The sequence below is a fragment of the Natator depressus genome, chromosome 12 (genome assembly GCF_965152275.1).
Source record: "Natator depressus isolate rNatDep1 chromosome 12, rNatDep2.hap1, whole genome shotgun sequence".
NCBI classification, from domain to species: Eukaryota; Metazoa; Chordata; order Testudines; family Cheloniidae; genus Natator; species Natator depressus.
Window position 1 is genome coordinate 14,139,950 of NC_134245.1, and position 23,059 is coordinate 14,163,008.

The following is a 23,059-nucleotide window of genomic DNA, read 5'->3' on the forward strand; positions in this document are numbered from 1 at the left end:
AGTTTGCTCAACCCAGCACTAAAACCTCTCACCCTGTTGTCTTCTCCCACCTAAAGGGCCTGATTCCCTGTAAGCCTGCAGTCACTGAATGTACAGCGGTGCTAAGCAAATGTAGAGTGGGTGTCAAACGCCGCCAGACCAGAATGGCAGTCTCTGACGCTGTGCAGTGGTGTCATGTAAATGACTATATGCAATGCAGGGCAATGGTGAATCGGGCCCCAAGAGCCCACCTATCTGAATAGATCTGCCGAGGAAAACATGCCCTCTGGAATAACACTCTCTGCCATGGCCTAGCCACTATGCAGTCTCCTTAAATCTCCACGACAGCAATACTCTAGTACAAAATGCAGGGTCTGGCGACTGGCCCCGGGGCGGGATTACATGAACCCCTTGCAGGCTACAAGAATTGCGGGATGCGGTGCCCCCTGAGCAAGGGCGGTGAAGTCTACTGAAGAAAGGGTTCAGAGCAACAGCCGTGTTAGTCTGTATTCGCAAAAAGAACAGGAGGACTTGTGGCACCTTAGAGACTAACCAATCTATTTGAGCATAAGCTTTTGTGAGCTACATTCCATCCGATGAAGTGAGCTGTAGCTCACGAAAGCTTATGCTCAAATAAATTGGTTAGTCTCTAAGGTGCCACAAGTCCTCCTTTTCTTTTTGAAGAAAGGGTGTAACTGGGGATGTCAGAAATAGGGCCGGAGTCTCAGCTACTGCAAATGGGCATCAGACCCTGCGAGACCCACAAAGCAACCGCAAGTCCGCATCCGCTCTGCAGCAGAGCCTGGTCTTCCTAAGCCACGGCGTCCCCCCGCTAAGCGCGCCCCGGGCTGCGGCCGCGGGCTGACACCGACGGAGGCCCCCAGCCGTGACAGAGGGCTCCCTTCTCCCAGTTTCCAGAGTAACAGCCGTGTTAGTCTGTATTCGCAAAAAGAAAAAAGAAAAGGAGTACTTGTGGCACCTTAGAGACTAACCAGTTTATTTGAGCATGAGCTTTCGTGAGCTACAGCTCACTTCATCGGATGCATAGCATAAACTGGTTAGTCTCTAAGGTGCCACAAGTACTCCTTTTCTTTTGTCTTCTCCCAGTTGAAGCCCGCGACCCGGAGCCCCGCCAGCGGCTCAGCAGGCGACCGGAACCGGGAAGCCCGCTGCAAGGAGCGGCCGAGAGCAAGAAGCTGGGCCTGGCTGTCCCCCAAATGTGGGGCAGGTGGAACATCCCCAGCCCCGCCCCAGCGCCTGGCTGCTGCTAGGCTCCGGCCAATCACAGGCATGTCTGACCCCACTAGTCGTGCCCCTCAGCCAGTGACGGTTCTGCCAGCCAATCGCTAGCATAGCAGAGAGCGGGACTATCAGCCAATCGAAATAAGTCATCTATCCGTTTACCCCGCCCCCAGGGAGTGACACCTGTATCAGCCAATCGTTGTCACTCACTATCGCAGCAATGCCCATTTCTAGTCATCCATGGCCCCACTAAAACCTCCCTCAAGTCCTCTCGCCAATCGTCATCGTCCTCATTGGCGACGGGCAGCGTACCTTGGTAACCGGGTGCGGCCGCGTTTGGAGCGTCACAGGAGGGGCGGAGGTTTTGATTGGCCAGTGTGGTAGTCATCGAACTTCAGTCACAACACTTGCCCGGAAAGGTCGGCCTGTGATTGGCTGACTCTGCGGCCAATGCGTGTCAGAGGCCGGCCGGATATTGCTGTTGGGGGCGGGGGTTAAAGAGAGCTGCGGACGGGGGGAAGAGGACGGAGGCGCTGGTGGGTGAGCTGGAAGCGGCGGCTGGCGGGGACTCGGCCGCGCTTGCAGCGAAGTGTCTGGGGAACTCGTGAGGGTGAGTGGAGCCTGCCTGTGCTACAGCCCCGCCCGGCTCCCCGGGCAGCGGGAAAGAGCGAAAACGCGGGGTCCCCTCCTTACAGCTAGCACAACAACGGCGGCCGGGCGGAGACAGTGTCCGCCGGAAGGCGAACGCGCTGAGGGCTGAGAGAGCCGGTCGCTGCGGGGGTGGGAGGGGCTCCTGCGGGGTAGGTGACGGGGATGCTCTGGCGGCACGGGGTGGGGCCGGGACGGGCGCCAGGAGCAGGCGGCGGCGGCGGCGGCGGCCCTACCGGCTCTGCTCGCCTCGCGGCGGAGGGGGCGGTGGGTCGGGCCCGCTCCCCTCACAGGTGCGGCGGCGCGTGGGCACAGGTGCGGGGCGGTATCATGAGGCGGCGGGGGGGGGGTGGTCCGGCCGGGAGCGTGCGGCGGGGCAGGGGGCTGGGGAGGCAGAGCCGGCCGTTGCCGCTCCCCAGGGGGAGCGGGCGGCGGGGCGCCGGCTTGGGTGGGCGAGGACAAGCCCTCGACGTTATTTCTCCCTCGGCTCGCACGCGCTCGTTTTCCGAGCTATAAACCCGGTCTCCGCGGTGTCTCCGGCCGTCCCCGGTGCGCCCCGGCGGCTCGCCGCGTCTGCCTGCTCTCCTGTGACCTCCGTGTCGTCGTCCTCCTCCTCTTCCGTGCGCTCTGAGCTCGAGCATCCCGAGCCCCGGCTTCTGTAACCTGCCCATTGAGCACAGGCTGCTGTGGGCTGCCCGCTTGTGCCTGTGAACTGGAAGCTTTGCAGGGCAGAAACGCATCAGCCTGGTGCAGCTTAACTAGTGGACTAGTGCGGTGTGCAATGACGGAGAAATAAAGGTAAAGCGTGAGAAGGGAATGGGGAAGGGACTGTCCCATGAGAACTGTGACTGAGACGCTGGGAGGCCTTTGTATAAAGGTGTGGCCATGATACTGCCTTGAGGAAGCAGTGTTTGCAGACCAGTTTGACTCGTCAGAGATGTCTCAATAGTCCTGTTCATTCAGCATTTCTTATGATCTGATCCCAACAAATACCTGGTTTGAGTAGCAGCCGTGTTAGTCTGTATTTGCAAAAAGAAAAGGAGTACTTGTGGCACCTTAGAGACTAACCAATTTATTTGAGCATAAGCTTTCGTGAGCTACAGCTCACTTCATCGGATGCATACTGTGGAAAGTGTAGAAGATCTTTTTATACACACAAAGCATGAAAAAATACCTCCCCCACCCCACCCCACTCTCCTGCTGGTAATAGCTTATCTAAAGTGATCACTCTCCTTACAATGTGTATGATAATCAACAAATACCTGGGGGCTTTAATCCGAAGTGTGTGCTTGAGGGGGCAGGAGGGAGAAAACAGGGATGGGGCTTATTCCCTGCATCTTGAGTCCTGAATGTATCTTGTAAATCTGTTGGCTGGAGGGGTCGTGCTGGAGAACCTATTCATAAGGATGTGATTGCGAAGCCATAATCTGGGTGGGTGGATGGCTTGAAAATGAGTGGATGAAGTTTGAGAAGACTCAAAATCTGAGGGCTTGTCTGAGCTCTGTTAAAGTACCAATTTTAACTATTGAATGTAACGACATAGTTAAATCAGTGAAACACTTAGTGTGGCTGAAGTTTTATTGATATAAAATGCTTTATTTGTATCTAGTTGAATTGATTTTTTTTCTTTAAAAAGCAGGCCGATATGGCTTTGTAGAAATTTTGCTGCAATCTTCACGTTTTTACAAGTGCTGCTTTAAGTTTAAAGGAGCATTATTTTCTAACTTACCTGGCTGAATGTAATCAAATTGTGTAATGAAAAACAGGACCATTAGTCCTGACTGAGGCTAGCCACTGGTGATTATTTGATCTGGGAAAAAAGCTATTATAACAGCTATAAAAGAAATGGACAGGCATTAATGGTGAATTGACTCATGAATCATTATCCTACAGAATCATATAGAAATTATATAAAACTGTTACAAAATGCTTTAGAGAGACAAGGTAGGGGACCAGTTTCTTTTTATTGGACCAGTCTTTTATTGGACAGTTTCTGTTGGTGAGAGAGACCAGCTTTTGAGCCACACACAAGTTGTTCCAATAAAAGATTACTTCACCCACCTTGTGTCCCTAATATCCTGGGACCAACACAGCTACGTCTACACTGCATACCAAAATACTTTAGTTACTATAACTAGAGATTGGGGGGCGGGGGAAAAACCAGAAGAAATTGGGGAGAGAAATTCAGAGTTGGAAAGAGGTGGAGTAATGGGCTATACTAGAGGAGCTGCTTCACACACACAGAGTAGCTGAAATCTCTTTAAAGTAGATAAACTGATGTTAAATGGAAGGGGAGTAGGAGAGGCAGCGATCCAAATGGTAAGTGCCTCAATGAAATTCCCACTTTTACTGGAGTACTTTCTGTTGGGACCACTGATCATACTAAGTACATAGTGTGGTTTTTGTAATGGAACACAATTTTAAAAAAAAGGCTACAGAGAAACTTCTGCATTTTGTGACTTTATCTATTCCTGGCTGCATTTCTATGCAAATAAAAACACAATGGCACACATGATGAAAGCTCAACAAGCTTAATTCCTTCATTGGAAATGGCAGAGACTTTTCAAACTAATACTCTTAAAAGGCATACAGTCTTGCAGAGTCAGCTGATCAAAACCAGGGATGAAAAAACTTGCCCAAGCTACAGAATAGGCTATTAGAGTGCCGTCCGCAATTGGACCCAACTGTTTGTTGGGTAGCTTAGTTTTCTTGAATTCCCCATTGGGCGGTTGCAGGCCTGTCCAATGACATCTTTGCAGAGAGGAGAGTACAGATAGGAATGCAAAGAGAATGGCTGAAAGGTGTGTATATATGTTCAAATATGATTTTTATGAATGTTTAGAAATATCTTGGAGCACTTTTGAACTAGTTGAGGTTGATTACTGTTTCAGAAACTTCTGTTTCTGAAGTTCAAAATGAATGTCCTATTAATAGGCTAATTAGATCTGACCCCAAATGTGTTGAAATCCTTGTTTGTTTTTTTCTTTGTTATGACAAACACTCTTTAACTTCTAATTCTGTATGTTTTTAGGCTAGAAAGTGACATCAAAGTGCTGGAGAGGGTCTGGAGACAACATTTGCAGCCCTTTACTTGGGATACACGTTATGAACCCTTTCTGGAGCATGTCTACAAGTTCCTCACGCAAGGTGGATATTTTAATAAACAATATATGCATTGTTAATCACCTCTTATCAAGCTGTACTGCATAATATTACAAAACAGATTTACATTTATCAAAATATAAAGCCTGTAAGTAAGTGACTTAAAATGAAGCCTCAGAATCCATCTTGAAAAAGATCTTGACAAGATAGCGTTATCAGAATGCTGTGGGTTTCTTGACTGTCACCTAGACAGCCATGAGGTAAACAGAAGGTAGCTCTGGTTAGCAGAGTCTGTAAAACTGAATCCTCTAACTTGCAGTATTATACTGCAATGTTTGCCTAAGTATAAGTCAGTCTCTTCATGGGAAACTGAAATCCATGACTACCTCATCAAGAGGTGGATATTAGTAACTTGAACCCTGTTGAGTCTATCCAGGTTCTTGCAGCTGTGTTACTCTGGGCCACGCTTTAACCTTTGTTGGACTTAAGGTGCGTACCTGGGACTTCTGTGTCTATTTGACCTAAAAGATGAGCACAAATAGCAGGCTTCTAAAATTTTTAAAACCTGTCTTCCATCAGCAACTCTTTGTGGGAAGAGAGCAGGGAGTGCTCTTCAACATGGTTCTCACTCACTTTCTGGTCCTTCACCTCCTCAACCCCAGACTAGTGCTGGAAAATAGCAAAACTATGGATTGCCTTCTAGGTTTGGCAAGTCATGATTGTCATTGTTGTGAATCCAAAAGCTAACCTTGAATGCCTCTCTAGCATTCAATTAGGGCCATGTCAATTAAATATTTTAAAGTTGGGCAGTTGGGTGGGCATATTTTGAGTGCAGATCTGAGGGCTCTTCCTCTATGCTATGTCTTTTAAAGAACTATCAGAGCTGCATATAAAATAGATCTATTACAGATGAATGTGAAAAGCCATGAATAAAAATACTGGAAAAGGTTGCTGTTGGGTTGAATACTTATGATTCTGTATGTATCTTGAAAATTTGAATCTACAGTGAATGTACCCTCTTAAAAAAATTAGTGAAGCAGCTCAGATTTACATAACATCTTGTTAGAAGTGGTTTGCCGAGGCTTTCCCCACCCTCTTCGTTGTGAGAACACTTCTGTATTGAGTTCTAGTTCTGAGCAAGGTAGACAGAATATCCATATATTATTTAAATGGATAGTAAACTAAAGAGATATTGAATACAGGCAATCCTCAGACTTACAACATAATTAGTTCCTGCATATTGCATCGTAAGTCGAAACGTCATAGTTCGGGATTGCAGTTCACTCCATTGTGGGACAGAGTGTCATAAAGTCTAAACCAATTATTATAAGTGCCGTTCGTTGAATGTTGTAAAGTCGAGGACCGCCTGTACTAGTCTGAAGCAATCTTTTGTCAAAAATTTTAAAATTCTGCATGTTTTATTTGTCAATAAATAAATGTGAAGGTTTCAGCGTGGCAGTGGGGAGCATAGGGCACTGGCTGCACAGAGGTGGGAGATTACCCTTCAGCCCAGCCTAGCCCCCCAACCACCTTCCTCCTCTTTCACTCTTTTCCTCCCACGGACTTGGTGGTGACGCTGCACCCAACCCTGACACAGTGCAAAGGCTGGGCCTGCCTCAGGAATACACTCGGGCCCTGTATCTGCAAGCTAAGCACACAAAGATAGCAAGCAAGAGGGACAGCATCTAGCATACATGCCCAGCCTTGGTCCTGATCCAGATGTGGGGCAGGCAGGCTCATCCTGGCAGGATCCAAGTGTGGAGGGGCTTAGTATGGGAGGGATCCAGGTGTTGGGTAAGAGGGTTCAGTGGGGGATCCAGGTGATTGGGGGTGGGGGTTTGGGATGGGAGTGAGACTCTGTAGGGGGGTCCAGGTGAAGAATGGTTGGGACTCAGTGGAGAGGAGTCTGTGTGTTGGGGGTTTCAAGGGGGAGTCTGGATGCATGGGGGTTGGGTGGACCAGTGAGCAGCTCCATGTACAATGACCCATCTCTTCCTTTTACCCAAGCTGGGGAGTGATGGGGGTAGGAAGTGAGATGCGTGTGCATGGCACTTCCTGCAGCTGGGGGACACTTCTGGTATTGGGTGGGACCTGGCCCTGGCTGCTCCTTGCAGGGGAAAAGAAGTCCTGTCCTCCCCAGCCCAGCCGGGACTAACAGCTGAGCCCCACACAGGGTAGAAGCCACCTGCCGGGACATCCCCCAGCCCCATGGTGGTTTACCTCTGCTAGCTGCTTCAGGCACCCAAAATGACATGCCTGCAGTACTGGGAAGGGGGGCCTGCCCTCTATTGTGACTTCCCTTTCAGAAGTTAGTTTTCTTCAGGGAAGCAAAGAAATCTGCAGGGGGACATGAATTCTGCACATGCTCAGTGGTGCAGAATTTCCCCAGGAGTGTGTGGAACAATCTGTCCCACAAGTCGTCATTTATCAGGAGGAAGAACAACTAAAAGTTCAGTCTAAGACCTCTTCGGTCTTTTACTTCCAAAATTCTCGGCAATGGTGAAAGTTGTGGTGGTGGTGGTGATTATGATGTGGATGTTAGATCAGTTCTCAGACCTTTTACAGAAGACCCCAGTCACATGGTAACTTTCCATCACTAAAACTAGTCTAAATTCTAACCAGTAATCCAGAAGTCTGTGTCTTGGCCTACCCACTGAACCATAACTAATTCTCCTGTACGTAGAGTGAACGCTTTCTCAGGCCTTCTGACTACTTAAGTGCAGTGGTGATTATTTCATGGGTAAAATAGAAAGCATGATAGTCTTTAACTGGTTAATATAGTGAAATACTTACAACTGACACATGTAAAATCTGTCTTCTGTGCAGATGACTGAAGGACTATAGGCAGCCCAGGCTATCTAATGCGATGGTTACAAACAATGAGGATAGGCTAGTATAATCTACTCAGTTATGTTGTGCCTGCCTCAGCACAAACATTTCCCACAGAAGTGGAAGGCATCATTCCCTTGAACTCATCGCCCCAGAATGTTCCACTTACCTCTTTACTGTACTAATCATTCATGTATTTAAATTGAAGAGAGACTTGTTAGTGGAATTGAAGTGGTTCATCTCAATACACTGAGTGTTAGAAATGAAGACTGATTTGGAAGCTGATGTTAGATTACCTGTCAGTTTCTAATTTGAGACTGTGGAGGCATAATTTGCTTTATTCTACAATTTTTACCACCTACTAAAAGCTAAAGCAGTGTCTGCTCAGATTTCGGCCAGTGCCAGTAATAAAGAAAATCTGTAAGGAAGTGACTTGTGTGGAGTCCATGATTATGTAATAACAAGTAAGGTGAAATCTTTCAAACCTAATTCAACTTTGTTGGTATATAATTGAATAGAAGTTTTAGCTTGCAGCCTAAACTATTCAGTGGTTTATAGAATATAAACTTGAAATGCTAATATATATAGTATATGTATTTAACAGAGACCTGAAACAGAAGAAAAGACTCTAACTGGAGAGTTGAGAACCAGTCCTCCACGCACCTCTACAAAGAAACAGCTGCCTTCTATTCCAAAAAATGCTCTGCCGATGACCAAGCCTGCTTCTCCTGCCCCTTCATCCCAGTCTACGAATGGAACACATGCCTCCTATGGGCCTTTCTACTTGGAATACTCTCTCCTTGCAGAATTGTATGTTGCTTTAGTTTTAAAATATTTCACCTTTTTATCTCGCTGGTCTTGTACTTCAGAAAACTTTTAAATATCATTGTAGGGAGTAGCTTTAGAAACAGTTCTTGTATAGAACTTTTAAAACCATACCCAGGATGCTCATTTAAACACTAAACCCTGCAAAATTAATATAGTCAGTTATCTTGGAGAGGAGTTGCTTTTTTGGAGTTTGTTTTTGGCTATAGCTTTGGATGGTCCTTTTGTACATAGCAAACTTAAAATCCAGATATACCTATCTTGGGCGCTAGGCATCCTCATAAGATGAAAAATGTACACTAAATTGCTTTTAGGAAGGAAATATACTTTTTTTTTAAAATAGATTAACTAAAAGCCAATGCATGTCCAGCAGGAAGGTGCCATGCATCTTTCATTTATCTATCTTCCTAATCTCACCACCGCCTAATATGGTGGGTGTATTGGGGATAGAGTAACCATACATCCCGTTCTGGCTGGGATGGTGCCTTTTTTTAAGGCCTTTACTGGCTGTCCCTACTTTTTTGGCAAAAGTGGGCTTTTGTCCCATTTGTTCTTGCCCACTTGATCAGATGGCAAGAGTAAACAGGACAAATGCCCACTTTTTGTCAAAGGGTGCGGATGAACATGTGGTGGTGGGGAGCAGTAATGCTGCCCTGCACAAGGGATAGGCAGGGCTTGGGCAAGCAGCGATGCCAGCTCCAGCCTGGCATGGGGGCCAGCCCCATATGGGGAGGGGGGCTCAGGCCTGTGGCTTGGGCCAGCCCCACGTGGGAGGTGGTGGGTTCAGGGTGCTTGGACAAGCTGCAAAGGTGGGGCTTTCAGACTAGCCCCACATGGTGTCATGTTTTCCCTTTGGGAAATATGGTTATCCTAATCAGCGATTCCCGGACTTTCTCATACTGTGGACTGTTCCTCAATCATGTGTGATCAATGTGCAGCAACTAAAGTGTCTACTTACATGGAAAGTCAATATTAGGAAAGCCATCTTCTAATGAAATTTATAACGGGGGGGGTAGGGGGAGCCAATGAAATGTAACTAGTCAGCTTTCCATGGATCACCAGGAAGTGCTTTGGACCACTGCTCCATGGATCAGTCTGGGATCGTGAGTGTAGGAGGGAGCATAAGATGCACATTTGTATTGCAAATTTTTCTTCTTAGTCATGTAATTTGTCTAGTCACTTCGTCTGGTGCATTCTCAGCTATGAAACGGATTTCTGAATGCAATTCCCTTAAGCCCTGATTCAATGCTAATTTTGAAAAACACTTTTTCCATTTAAAAATCTTAATAAACTGAAGATGAGAACTCTTTAAAAAGCTTTTAGTTCTATTTAGAAAGTTTACATACACTTTTTCATGCTGTGGGGCTCTAGTTAATCTTCTGACAACCTGAGTTTCTAACATCTTCATCAATTTAAGATGCTAGTGTCATGGAGTGCAGCGGAGAATAATGGTCTCCTGTTGCTAAGCAGTTGCTGATGGCATGGAAATCAAAGCCTGAGCGGAAGGCACTGATAACAAAGGCTTTTTGTTTTTTTTTAAAAAAGGGTACTATAACAAATGATGTCGTCTGACTTTGATGCTGGTACAGTCAGACAGTTCACTAGTTCATTGTTGGCCTGCTGTGTTCAGCTTAAAACAGACTTTTGAGTATGCCAGCTAATCAGAGAAGCCTATTTATAAATTGCTTTAGCTGAATACTGTGTTAACCATTCATTTTCAGTGAATGGCTCAGTAAAATTCTGTTTAGTGTTTCCAACATGGTGTTGGAAACATACCAATTTTTTTTCCTACTCTCGAACAGCAAAAATGTTGTCTTTTTTATCCACTCTCAGCATTGCAATGCTATTTCCATGATATAATGGTATCTACTAAAGGGCAAAAGCAATAGAGGAAGTTGAGGGGAGAAATCAGTTGTAATCCATTGGACATGAACTGCGTAAAATCATCAAGTTAGTAACTCCATGACACACAGTAGAGGGCTCAGCTCAAACTTGTATGACCAGTCTCAAATGACTGGGGAGTGGGAAGGGAGAAAATAGGGGTCAAAACTCAGGTCATACTTCGCATTGTTTTCTTGCCTTGGATTTGGTGATTCAGCCCTCACCTATTGCTCCTGGTACTCAGAGGCCTTACTTGTCTAAAATGATTTCTTGCACTTGCCTGCCCTCCTTGGTTGGCATCTTCACTTGCCCTATTCTGTTGCCACGCCACTTTGCCCTTGACCTACAGTAGTTACCATGATTATGACTGAAAGCGTTGTTTAAATTTCAAGTTAAAGCTTTGGTTAATATTAAAAAATAGAACCACAAGCAGTTATCCTTCACCACACCTGCCCCAAATCCATCTGTCAGATTGTCTATAAAATGTCTCTTCCTTTGCTGTGTAAGAGCCATACAAATGAGAAACTGACTATAGGAGGGAAAGTTCGTTTTTCAGTAATATATTTAACAAGTCAGCACTGGGTCAAGTCACTTTCACTCTCCTCCTAAACATTCATTTCCAGTAACCTTGGAACAGGAGGCATAAGAATTTCCTGCCAATATCTCTTTAAATGGGGTGGGGGGAGGGGAAGTGGATTCTTTAGTCCTTTACCCCTCCCCCTGTGAGCACATCCACCCTTGGGATTGGAAGGAAAATATTTCTAAGAGTTCCTTGTTGAGATATTGGCAGCACAGCACTGGACTATCTTGTATACTGGAAAGTCTTCTGCAGAATGCATATGCTAATCCAGTCCTCAGACAGCTCTTTATCTTAAATGACTGATTATTATTACAGCACTTTGGTCGTAAAGCAGAAGCTGCCAGGAGTTTATGTGCAGCCATCTTACAGATCAGCATTAAGTAAGTTCAGGAGTAGTTCTTTTATTTTACCATATTTAAGGCATTTTGCACCAACTCATACAACTCTTCTTCCTTACAGTGTGGTTTGGAGTAATATTCATAAGACATGGCCTCTACCAGGATGGTGTGTTCAAATTTACAGTCTACATCCCTGACAATTACCCAGATGGCGACTGCCCAGTAAGTGCTGGAGTAATCTAAAAACAATCATGAAACTTAGTTTCCTTTTATGGAGTTGGAGAATGGCGTTTGTTCAGTTCCTGGGACTGGCTTTGTTCACTGGTTGGTGAAGATTAGGAACGCATTGCTGGCTGGCTTGTACACCCTGCCTACTGTCCGTGGAGGATCATCTTGTTACTCTGTAGCAACTCCACTGTCTGCATTGGGTGTGGGGTTAACTTTCAGGCTCAACCAGCCCTATTAGAGGTTTAGGACTTGCATTGTAGTAACTGTAATTATGACTCCTGGATCTTAGTAGCCTTTAGAGGAGTGGTTGACTACTTAAAGTATTTTCTTGACTCTTAAGCTTGGGTCAAGGTGGGAATGGAGCTGTCATCCGCTACTTTGTCTCAGTAACATCGTTTCCTTTTGGTATGTAAAATGAAACACTATTCCTGTGCCTTTGTCCAACTAGAATACTTTTGTTCCTTCCTAGGATCAAACTTTTTAGGACTGGCAGCAGAATATTGTTGGTTATGAAATTGGTCTCCTCTGTCAATGATTGCTTTCAGAGCACAGTGAAGATGTGCTTAGTCAGGCTTTCATAATTTTTTTATGATGGCAGAACATTACAGCCACAAACCCCTGAAGGAAGCAGTTTAATTGACAGCTTTTAAGTAATTTAAACGCTTTTAAAAGGGACAGAATCAGTGGGGAAACTGTTTAAAAAAGTTGAAAATGGTTAATTTTGCACCTGTTCCTAGGTCCCTCTGCCAGTTTTGGTGTGTTAAATCATTTTTCTATTAAAACTAACTGCCCTCTTGCTGTAGGAACTTACACAAACAATAGGAGAACTAATTATAAAGAGGAAACAGTGAACTGGCCAAACACAATACTGTCAGATGTTTAAAAGTAAATTTTTTTCCCTCTCTTCTCAATTCAAGCAATGCAAGGGGTTGCTTCTAACAAAAGTAGCAGAGGTCCCCTTATGGATTTGGGCACCCATTAACAGGGTCCTAAAAGCACATCTTAGTGAAAGTTTATTATGAATCAGATTAACCATAGGCTTGAGTAACTTCACTAAAGCAATTTTGAACTTGTATCTTTAACACAGCGCTTGGTGTTCGACCTACCAGTCTTCCACCCACTAGTAGATCCCCTCTCAGGTGAATTAGATGTGAAAAGAGCATTTGCAAAATGGAGGTGAGTACTAATGTACTGGTGTCTAATACAGAAATGCTGAACCTCTGTCCCTCACTAACTACCTACTCTCTTCCTAGGCGAAACCATAATCATATATGGCAAGTACTAATGTATGCTCGCAGAGTCTTCTACAAGATTGATACGACAAGTCCTTTGAATCCGGAAGCTGCAGTGCTGTAGGTGTCCTCCTAAACTGTTTTGGCTATGTATTTAGAATTTCATATTCCATTTTCATTAAGCTTTTTGTTTATTTCTTTACTTACAGACACAATACCTATGCCAGAGTCTAGATTAAACAGCTAAATTTACTGTATCATTTGTTTAGCACCTGTTTACGGTATACAGCATCAGATAGCTGAACAAACTTAAAACACCTCATTCCCCTAGCGTCCCCCATCATCTTGAAAAACGAAGACTACTTTACATCTTGCTAATTTCATATGGTGAAGTTTTAAGAAACGTCTCTCTTATAGATATGAAAAAGATATTCAGCTCTTCAAAAGTAAGGTGGTAGACAGTATCAAACTATGCAGCAGTCACTTATTTGATCAGCCTAAAATAGAAGATCCCTATGCAATTAGGTAAGTAGCCTATGCGTTATACTTAATTCCATATGTTCTGCTGTTTGAATTCAAGCACAGTATAGCTTTTGATGCGAAGTCGTAGTATGCTATCACTTCTGGTCTAATAACCCTGACAGTTCCTTTTTCCTCCTTTACAAAAATCCCTTTATACACACATCTGAATCAGGGTAGTTGACAGTTAATACTGAGTAAAAGCTTAATGCAGACTAGTGTAACACTGCTAGAGAGACAAGGTAGGTGAAGTAATTTTTTTTATTGGACCAATTTCTGTTGGTGAGAGAGAAGCTTTTGAACTTGCACAGTTCTAAAGGTCTGAGAGAGGTATTCAGCATGTCACAGCTAAATACAAGATGGAATGGATTGTTTAGAATAAGTAGTTAAAGCATTTCAAGGGACCATTCAAGGTGAAGTGGCTTGTTAACACCTCTCCAGTCATAAGGGACAAAAGGAGGAAAAAAAAGCTTTTTTGTGGGGGCCAGTGTCCTCCAGGACACAACTGACTTCCTCTACAAACTCCAACATTAACAACCTCCCTCAGAACACCATCCTTGCCGCTATGGATATCACCTCCCTGTACACCAACATCCCTCACAATGATTTCATTGCTGTGTACCTCAAGTATTTACTAGACTGGATAACCCTCAGATATCCATCCCAAACACACTGTCCAACTAATCCATTTCATCCTGATCAATTTTGCATTCACTAACAAACACTTGTTCCAAACTATGGGAACAGCCATGGGTATTAGAATGGCTACCCAGTAAGCCACCCTCTTTGTGGGCCACCTGGAAGAAGAATTTCTGGACAAATGCACCACAAAACCAATGTATCTCAGGTATATCATTGATATTTTCATCCTGTGGACAGACTGACTCATCTCTTTGATTTCCACCACATCTCTTTAAACTCTCTAGAGTACTCCCACACTAGCATCAATTTCCTGGACATCATGATCAGCTTCAGCAATGAAACCCTAAAGGCAGCAATGTACAAGAAACCCCCTGATCACCACACCTGTCTTCACAGATGTAGTAACGACCTCAGACACACCAAGAATTCTGTTACCCACAACCAGGCACTTGGATACCACAGAATAAGCTCTGAGGAAAAAGTCTGGGATATACACCTTAACACAATCACGGAATGTGCCACCCAGATATCCCAAGAGATGCTGTTTTGATACAGTAATAAAACCCCCTCTGACTGCACCTCTGGTTGTCACCCGCTGTGGGTTCCTGCCTCTTGTAGTGAGTATCTTAAAAAAATTACAGCCCACAGTTGATGGGAACCACATCCTGAAAAATCTTTCCTGCACCCCTTCTCTGGCTGTCAAATAACTTCCAGCCTCTCCAAGCTTATCAGAAGTAAGTTCCCCACAGACCAGGACATACCAATTCAGTGATACCATACCCTGGCAGAACAAGTGATGCAAAACTTGTAGACACTTCTGCTGCTGTGATCAATGCCCCCTTCCTCTACAACACACCTGTCAAAATCCATGCATCCTACACATGCCTATCACATGTGGTGTAGCTCATCCATTGTGCTAAATGCTCCAGTAACCACTGTGTGGGTGAAACCAGTCAACCGCTACACTCTTGAATGAACTCTCACAGGAAAATAAGACAAACACACCATATCGCCTATGGGTTAACACTTTTTTACAAAGCAGTGAGACTCAATCTGACCTCATTCTCTAAGGAAATCTGCCCAACATCTGCAAAAGACAAGCCTGGGACATTAAATTCATAACATTGCTAGATACTAAACATCATGGACTGAATAGATACACTGGATTTATAGCTTACTACAATCTAGAACTCACTTAAACTCCCCAGCTTTTTTCCTTCTTTAGCCCTGTGTCTGGAGAGCTGTTAACAGGCCACTTCATCTTGAATGGTCCCTTGAAATACGTTAACTACTTACAGTAAACCACCTGTTTCACCTTTCTATTTAGCTGTGACACTGTTTCCCAGACCTGAAGAAAAGCACTATGCAAGCTTGGAAGTCCCTCTACCTCTCCCTCCCTCCCCCAACAGACATTGGACCAATACAAGATATTACTTCATCCACCTTGGTAACCCTAGTCCCAGGATATTGGAGACACAGATGGCAAATGTGAAAAATTGGGACAGGGGGTGGTGGGTAATAGGTGCCTATATAAGACACAGCCCCAAATATCAGGACTGTTCCTATAAAATCAGGACATCTGGTCACTCTATATGGGACCAACATGACTACAACAACACTGCTAAATTAATATGTAAATTTCCTTACCGGTTATCCATTAAACCCTTGGCTTGCTTAATGAATAACTGATAAAATAATCTGGTCACATTAAGGAACAAATCTGGTGTTCAGATATTTACAAGTTGAACTTGCATGCTCATAGTTTGAACTGTTGCAGTGGCAATATAGCTCTGGGTGAAACTTAATTTTGATAGAACTGTCATCTAATCACTATTAGTGTATTTAGCGTTGGTGGTGAATTCCTAATTCTTGGTGTTGGTATCAGCTGAAATGAGTATTTGGGTGCTTGACACTGAGCAGATATGTTGGATGAGATCTGTGATGAGCCACTTTGTGGATTAGGTATTTTTTCTCTTGATGCTGTTGGTGGGGGAAACAAAAGGTTTTGCAGCTCACTGAAAGCTCAGAGGAACATTAGAGATCTCCCCCCACTCATTGCTGTTTTTTTTCCTCTGAAGTGGGTAGCTGGGTGAGGGAACATTAAAGCAAAATGAAGTTTGTAACACTTCTGCTTTCTTCTATAGCTTTTCTCCATGGAATCCAGCTATACATGATGAAGCTAGAGAGAAGATGTTGACTCAGAAAGTATGTAGACAAAGTCCAACTTATTTATTCTACAGTAACACTCAATGTATTGGGCACTGTAGAGCAGGGTTGGTCTTTTATTTTTGTAAAGAGCTTGTATTCTATATAAAATCCTACATGTACCTATAAGACTTTTATAAGTGGGTGTCAAAAGTTGGGCAGTTAAGTAAATGTTTTGAGTCTCAAAAGCACAGAGCACCCAGCAGCTCACTTACAAAATCTTGGCTACACAGCTCTCTGCTGCTTGGGAGAACTGTTAAAGGTTCATGTGCTTTATTTCTCAGATGTATCAAGTGATGGAAGTGACTGTTAATGACTAACACTAGTTACTGTCTGGTAGCCTTTCTGAGGTTGGATATGTTCAGTGTTGTGCTTCTGTCGCTTGAACAGGTGACTACTTAGCATCAACACAGTCACTTTCTTCATTTGAGGAGACTTGTTACCTAATGACAAATGAGTCAAAACTCCAGAACTTTCTAATTGCATTACATGTAGGAACTCTGGGAGGAGGGAAGTGATTTACTAAAACTACTTGGATGCTGCTGCTATTCCCCTCAGGAAATGTCAGTTCTAGAACACTAGAAATAACTTCCCTAAACAATTTGGTCAATGTCATAGTTGCTTCATGATATACAAAATATGAAGCACAAGCCATGGTGTTTTCTGGTCACTAGGGATGCTGCTGTCACTCCCTATACCATGTACTAACGAAGGTATGTTACTGTTGTGATATCGATGGACTCTGGGAGTTTTGGACTCATACCCTAATGTAGTCTAATTACACCCATCTAGCTGGACTACTGGGTAAAGTCTCTAGACTTTGGAGATCGGGGTAGCTAAGCTGATAACTTTTGGGCAGGAGCACACTTTGCTGTGAAAGGCAGGAAATGGAGGAAGCTTTCTCTCATTTTTTGGGTTTTATTTACTATGAGGACAAGTCCCTGTTCCAAGGTGGGGATCTCCAATGGGTCTCTTCCACCCCTCCCCACCCCCAAAAAACACAAACTGCTGCCCCCACTCAATCAGAAGTGTCTACTGAAACTGAACCACATCCGTGCATGGGAACCAACTGTGAAAAACTGACTGCACTCTGAAGTGCAGCATTGCAGAGCTTTATCTACTTGCAGAGAATGGAATTCCTATGGTGGTGGTATCCTTGCCTGACTGAGGCATTGCAGATTTGCAGGATGACTGACTTGGGGAAAACCCTCCACCAGCCACTGACTGCTGATCTTCTGAGATGCCTCTGATGGCAGGCCCTGCTGCTTTCTCAGCAGGCTCAGATTTGCATCTCCATGCATAACGTCTCAGCTGTTGTGCTCATCTTCTCTGGCCTAAACATAGGTTCTCTATTAGGTCTCAATTATGCACTGGCTCTACATGCTCCTTGGCAGTGTTCTCGGCAACATATACCAGATACTGGAGTCAGATTGCTCTTCTGTGGGGTTCTGAGGCTGCAGGAGGATAACTTGAGAAATGCATTGAAGTTCCTGGTTTGATGAGACACAGCCCGCCCCCCCAGGCTCACCTACTCTGTGGGTCCTGGTAAAGAGATTAGGAAGTCTTCCTCTGTGGAGCAACTGAGATTTGCAGGAGAGAAGTCTGCCTCGGTAGGCTTGGGGTTGTGCTGGTGGTAGAAGTGGGACTTACCACCACCACTGAGGTACATCAGGGCAACATCTGAACTTCACAACAAGCCACAAAAAGAGTGAGAGGCTCCGTTCTTTTTAAATGGAAGCCTAGGTCTCCAGCAGTCATTTGATGCCGCCTACTACTGTTGTCAGAGTAGGCTTTCTATAGAAACATTGCTAACAGCATTTAGTTGATTAAATGCCAATAGCAAAAAAGAGCTCTGAGATCTCAATCTTTAGTGTCATTCTGCTACCTCTTGGCCAATTAACTTCAAGTATTGTACATAAATTTTACTTAACTCCGACTACTGATTGTTACGGTTGAGACTTTGTGGATTTTAGTGGTGAGCCAAAATAGCTTATTTCAAAACAGGAGGCATCTGTCTGTGCCCAAAAAACTTGGGGGAAACGGGGTCAGGCCTGTTGAGTTTTAAAGCACGTAGGAGGGGGGATTTCATCCAGGATCTCTTGCCCTCAAACTTAAATCTACATTGCAGCCAGCAACCCAGCAGCTGATTTCTGGAGTGTGTGTATGTAATGTATGTGTATATAATATATATATATAAAAAAAAATTTGGTTGGTTTTTGGTGGATTCCTGGCACCTCCCCCATTTTTTTTTCAGCTGTTTTGAGCTGGCAGCTACTATTACCAGAGACTCTTGTCACTGTCTCTCAAACTTTCCAGGGCTGCCTTCCTCCTGGAGACTCTCTGGGCTTCTGCCAGCATGCTGACACTTCAAGATTAACTTTGTGGTGAATTAAGAAACCACTGGCTTACCGCCAAGGGTCTGCTTTACTATTGGGGCACTTCTCATACCCACGTGGATCAGTTAAACTTTCTGCCTGGCAATGCTATCAGCATGTGAAACTTCCACTGCTCTCCCATCCAGTGGGGTATGTCATCTTGGAGAACTGGTGCATTGTCTAAACATAACATAGTGGGCGTCCACGTAGGTCTCTCGATACTAAAAGCCTAAGTGGAGTCTACTACACAGTCCACAGCAACATGCTGGATAGAGACGCATTCTTTCAATACAGAAATCTGCAACCTGATCCCCCTTTTTTCCTTTGCTAGATGCTGAAGTGAATATGTAATCTTCAGAAGATGCCTTACCCCCTTGCCTGTTGCCAGCTCCAATTTACTAATCTACCCTCTCCCTCAATTCCAATCCTTTCTTCTGCTTGCTCATTCTCACTTCTACATCTAGCTTACTAGTTGGGTAAGGTTTTTGGAGTGGTACACCTTGTTCTCTACTGTTAAATGGTTTTCTAATACTCATTCATCAGTTTAGAGGATCCCTTCCTACAATATTGGCATTGTTTATCGCTGTTAAGGTTATTTAGGACTCTTGAATCCTCTCTGGGTTTGGGAGGGTGCCCTCTGCCTCTTGCACACTAGGATGCTGTGGTGTCCAGAAACCTTCAGCAAAGCTGCTTCCATCTTCAAACCATGGATCCTATACATTAGTGCCACTATACTAGTGGATGAGTATACTGTAATAGGACCAACTTGAAGTAAACCACAGAACAAACCACCTTACTGTTAGTGTATTTTTGTTTAGCTGTAAATGGGATTGACTCTACTTTTGACTACAATAACTTTAGTAGAAAAAATGGCAAATGCTTGTTATGATAGGGTGTTGGGAATGGGCCTCAATTTTTATTCTGTTCTGTTTTAAAAAAACAACCCAGCTTCTAGCTTTAGGTGTAGAGTAGCAAAAATGTACTGCAGCATTGAGATTCCTAATGTTATACTTTGCATGTCTATGGCATTAGCAATGTGTAGTGGCTTTCAGATTGCCAGGCTATCAACATACCTTAAAATAGTAGCTAGGTTCCAGAGCATGCACTTATAATGTCCCTGTCTGAAAGGGAGGGATGGGTATAAAGATCTGCTAAGTGTAAAAATACCCAACCAAAACTATATACCTTTTTTTAAACACCATTTAGTGGGTTCTGACTCTAACTTTGTTCTGCCTAGAAGAAGCCAGAAGATCAGCACTGCAAAAGCATGCAGGTGTCTGGGCTGTCATGGGTAAAGCCTGGATCAGTGCAGCCTTTCAGTAAAGAAGAGAAGACCATGCCTACCTAATTCTTCTGGACCATGATGCACAAAACACTTTCTGTAGGTGGAGGGAATGTAATGGAGAGAGAGAGACAGCAAACTGGCAGTTTCCTTCTTGACAATGGATTAGTAAAAAATGAACGATAGCAGTGACTCCAGTAAACCTGCTCAATGGATTTTTGTGGACTCTTCTCAGTGTTTTACATATGCATTGTTTTAACAGCAGCCTAGAGGATGGAAGTATCTCTAAATATTGCAGTAATTCTATTAATGAAGAGCACCTAGGATGGTAACTCCCAGGGCTCTAAAATGCCTGGAGGGTTTGTCTAAGCTTTTATTTTCCTTTCAGGAATAGCTATTTCAAATCTTAAGGAACTGGCAGAAGTATTAGCAGGAAAAACTGATGCCAGAGGTAAGCTGTGTTCCTATAAACTAATATAGCAGAGTTAAACACTATATTTAATGATTTTTAAATACGTTGGTTTCTATTGTAAATACATTAGGATTTTAAATTGTAAATAGCGGGTTCAGTGACTCACTCCAACTAGCACTTTCAAGAAAGGCAGAGCTGAGATTGGCACTCAGCTTGATATATTACTGACTTGCAAATGGATGTTGTCACTAAAGCACACATTAGTCTGACAAGGTGAGAGCAGAGGGTTAGGTTTACTAGGCTTTTATTACATAAACACTAAAAATCAAAGCTTTTATTGGTGGTTTTGATCTAATAAAATATTAGAAGATGTTAGACTTCCTATGTGTTAAACCTGCAGGGATTACTAGGCTAGTTTGACTAATGTGTGTTAATAGTGACATCTTAAAAAATAAAAAAAAAAAAATCATGTTAACCTTGCTGCATTGTTCCTTTAACTACACAGTAGTCTTGAAACAAATATCAGAGTAGCTGGTATGAAGACATCAGATTGTATGTTATAGATACTCTCTTTATACATAAATTAGTCTTACCTATGTGCTTTGTCCAGGGTACTAAAAGGAATCCTTAGTCTTGTGTGTGCACAAGTTTGAAATGGGACTTTTTTTACTTTTGACACTAGTCCTTTAATGTTGGGCAGTCTGAGGTCTGTTTTCTGTTTAACCTTTCTCATACGCTGACATACCTGCTTCAGTTCCAGTTTCCAAACTCCGCAGCCAGTACTCCTGCCTTGCTTCTAATGCTCACATCTTTTTTTAAAGAGAATCTACCCTTAATTTCTCATAGTAGTAATGTTTAATATAAAGCATGTATCAGGCTACAACAAGTAGTGGCTCCCCATATCGTATAGAATTCTTTAATTTGTTTTTTTAAAGTTGCTAAATGACAAGTTCTCCATTCTAAAAAACCCAAACACCTGCTTAAAAGCAAGGAAGCAAATAGTTTAAAGGCGGCATAAATCATACACTACTACTGCTACACTAGATTTCTAGATTAAAGCAAGAAGGGAGCACTGTGATCGAGAGCATAGCCTCTCTTATGCAGGAGGCTAAGACTTTCCTGAATTAATTCCTCTTTGAACTTTTTTAAATCCACTCTTGACTCAAACTCTAATGAGGGATACTACACCACAACTTTTGAGTAGTTGCTCCAATAGGAATGTATCTAGTAGGCAAAAGTGCCTGTTCCCTCCCAACACAACTTTAACTCTGACAGATGTATTGAAGCATTTTATCTTGGTAGCTAGGTGGCAAATACATATTGGAGATTGCTTTAAGACATTTTTAAGGGCCCTTCTAATGCTGGGTTATGGTGGCTTTCTGAAGTAAATTAGACATGCCCTGAGGCCAGTCTAAATTACATCAGTCTTATGGGTCTACCTGGGGTTTCAGGAGTACCCAAGCCCTGGCATGCCCCCTATACAAGGGCTTGGAAGCGTGGTCCCAGATGTCTTTCTCAGTTCCTGCAGTGTGGGGAAAGCTCCCTCTGCCAACACTGGGTCTTCCAGGGCCTGTGTATGCCATGTAAAGGAGATGGGGCAAGATCTTTCCCTTATTACTTCCTAAGCAATACTCTGTAAGTGAGATGTTAATTGATTTTTTTTTGGGGAAAAGTAACTTGTTTCTCAAAGGGTGTAGATGTGGTGTATCAATTTATGGTGAACTGAAGAGCTGGATTTGCTTTTGTTCAGTAACAGAATAGATATATCCATAAACCAAGTTCTTTCAAGAAGTGTTTACATTGAGAGTGACTCAAAATATGTTACAGAGGGAAGAGCAAAGTTTAAGGTGACTGCTGAAGTTGTCAGAAGAAAACATGCTTAAAACAGCAAATCTGTCAGTGGATAACCTGACACAATCAAGAGCAGGGTCCATACAGTAGTGTTAGTGAACAGTCTTCATCTGTAGCCAGTGCACAAGCTTCCCAAGAGATTCTCCTGTATTGTAGTTGAAGGTTACTGCTGGGGGAATTTTGCACCACTACACAATGCAGAATTTGCACAGAAATGAATGCATGTAGAATTTATTCCCCCTGCCCCCCCAAATATGAGCTGCTGGCAGCCACTAGGGGCCTCAAGACCTGGCAGAGTCCAGCTTGCTTGCAAATAGACACTTGGACTGCATGGGGGGAGCTGAAGGGTTCCTGGCAGTTGCAGTTCTCAGCATGCCCTGAAGGAAGGAGGTGATGTGCAGGAAACTCCATACAAGCCCAGGACCCAGCATCACACTGTTTCTCCCTCTAGATCCCTGGGCTCTGGGAAGGAGGGCATGTGGGTGTCTGGGCTGGGCTCCAGGTAGAGGGGGGTGCAGGTGTCTGGAGTGGGCACCTCATGGCTGGGCTCTGGGGGAAGGGGACAGAGACACAGGAACTGGGTTGTCATAGGGTTTCTTTAACTCTATGCCTGGGGGAATTTCTTTGCGTCTGTAGTTACAGACATACTTGCTTACAGGTATTTTGAAATAAATTACCAAAATAATTGAAACTGGTGTGATTAGAGTTATTTTGACAAATAAAATATAGAATTTTTAACTTTTTGGTGCAGAATTCCCCCAGGAGTAGAAGGTATAAGCCTGCTTTGAGTTTGAAGCCAACAGATGAGTCTGCTTCAAATCAGAATCGATGGGACCCAAACTTAGAAGTCCATTTCTGAAACATGTAAAGTAAATTCAACCTCTTCTGC

At 43.8% G+C, this 23,059-nt stretch overlaps 1 protein-coding gene across 2 annotated transcripts; it reads left to right on the forward strand.

Moving 5' to 3' along the window:
* The first annotated feature begins 1,722 nt into the window (after positions 1 to 1,722).
* Positions 1,723 to 21,412, forward strand: AKTIP (AKT interacting protein). 2 transcript variants are annotated; one of them, XM_074968606.1, is made up of 10 exons: positions 1,723 to 1,831; positions 4,901 to 5,016; positions 8,405 to 8,610; positions 11,402 to 11,466; positions 11,546 to 11,646; positions 12,740 to 12,828; positions 12,906 to 13,004; positions 13,302 to 13,409; positions 16,190 to 16,250; positions 19,866 to 21,412. In XM_074968606.1, exons 2-10 carry the CDS (start codon positions 4,975 to 4,977, stop codon positions 19,971 to 19,973), a joined length of 879 nt encoding a protein of 292 aa, XP_074824707.1. In that variant the 5' UTR covers positions 1,723 to 1,831; positions 4,901 to 4,974; the 3' UTR covers positions 19,974 to 21,412. The 2 variants fall into 2 exon arrangements, with proteins under 2 accessions (XP_074824707.1, XP_074824706.1); XM_074968605.1 differs by having other exon boundaries at positions 19,863 to 21,411.
* Positions 21,413 to 23,059: the final 1,647 nt, after the last annotated feature.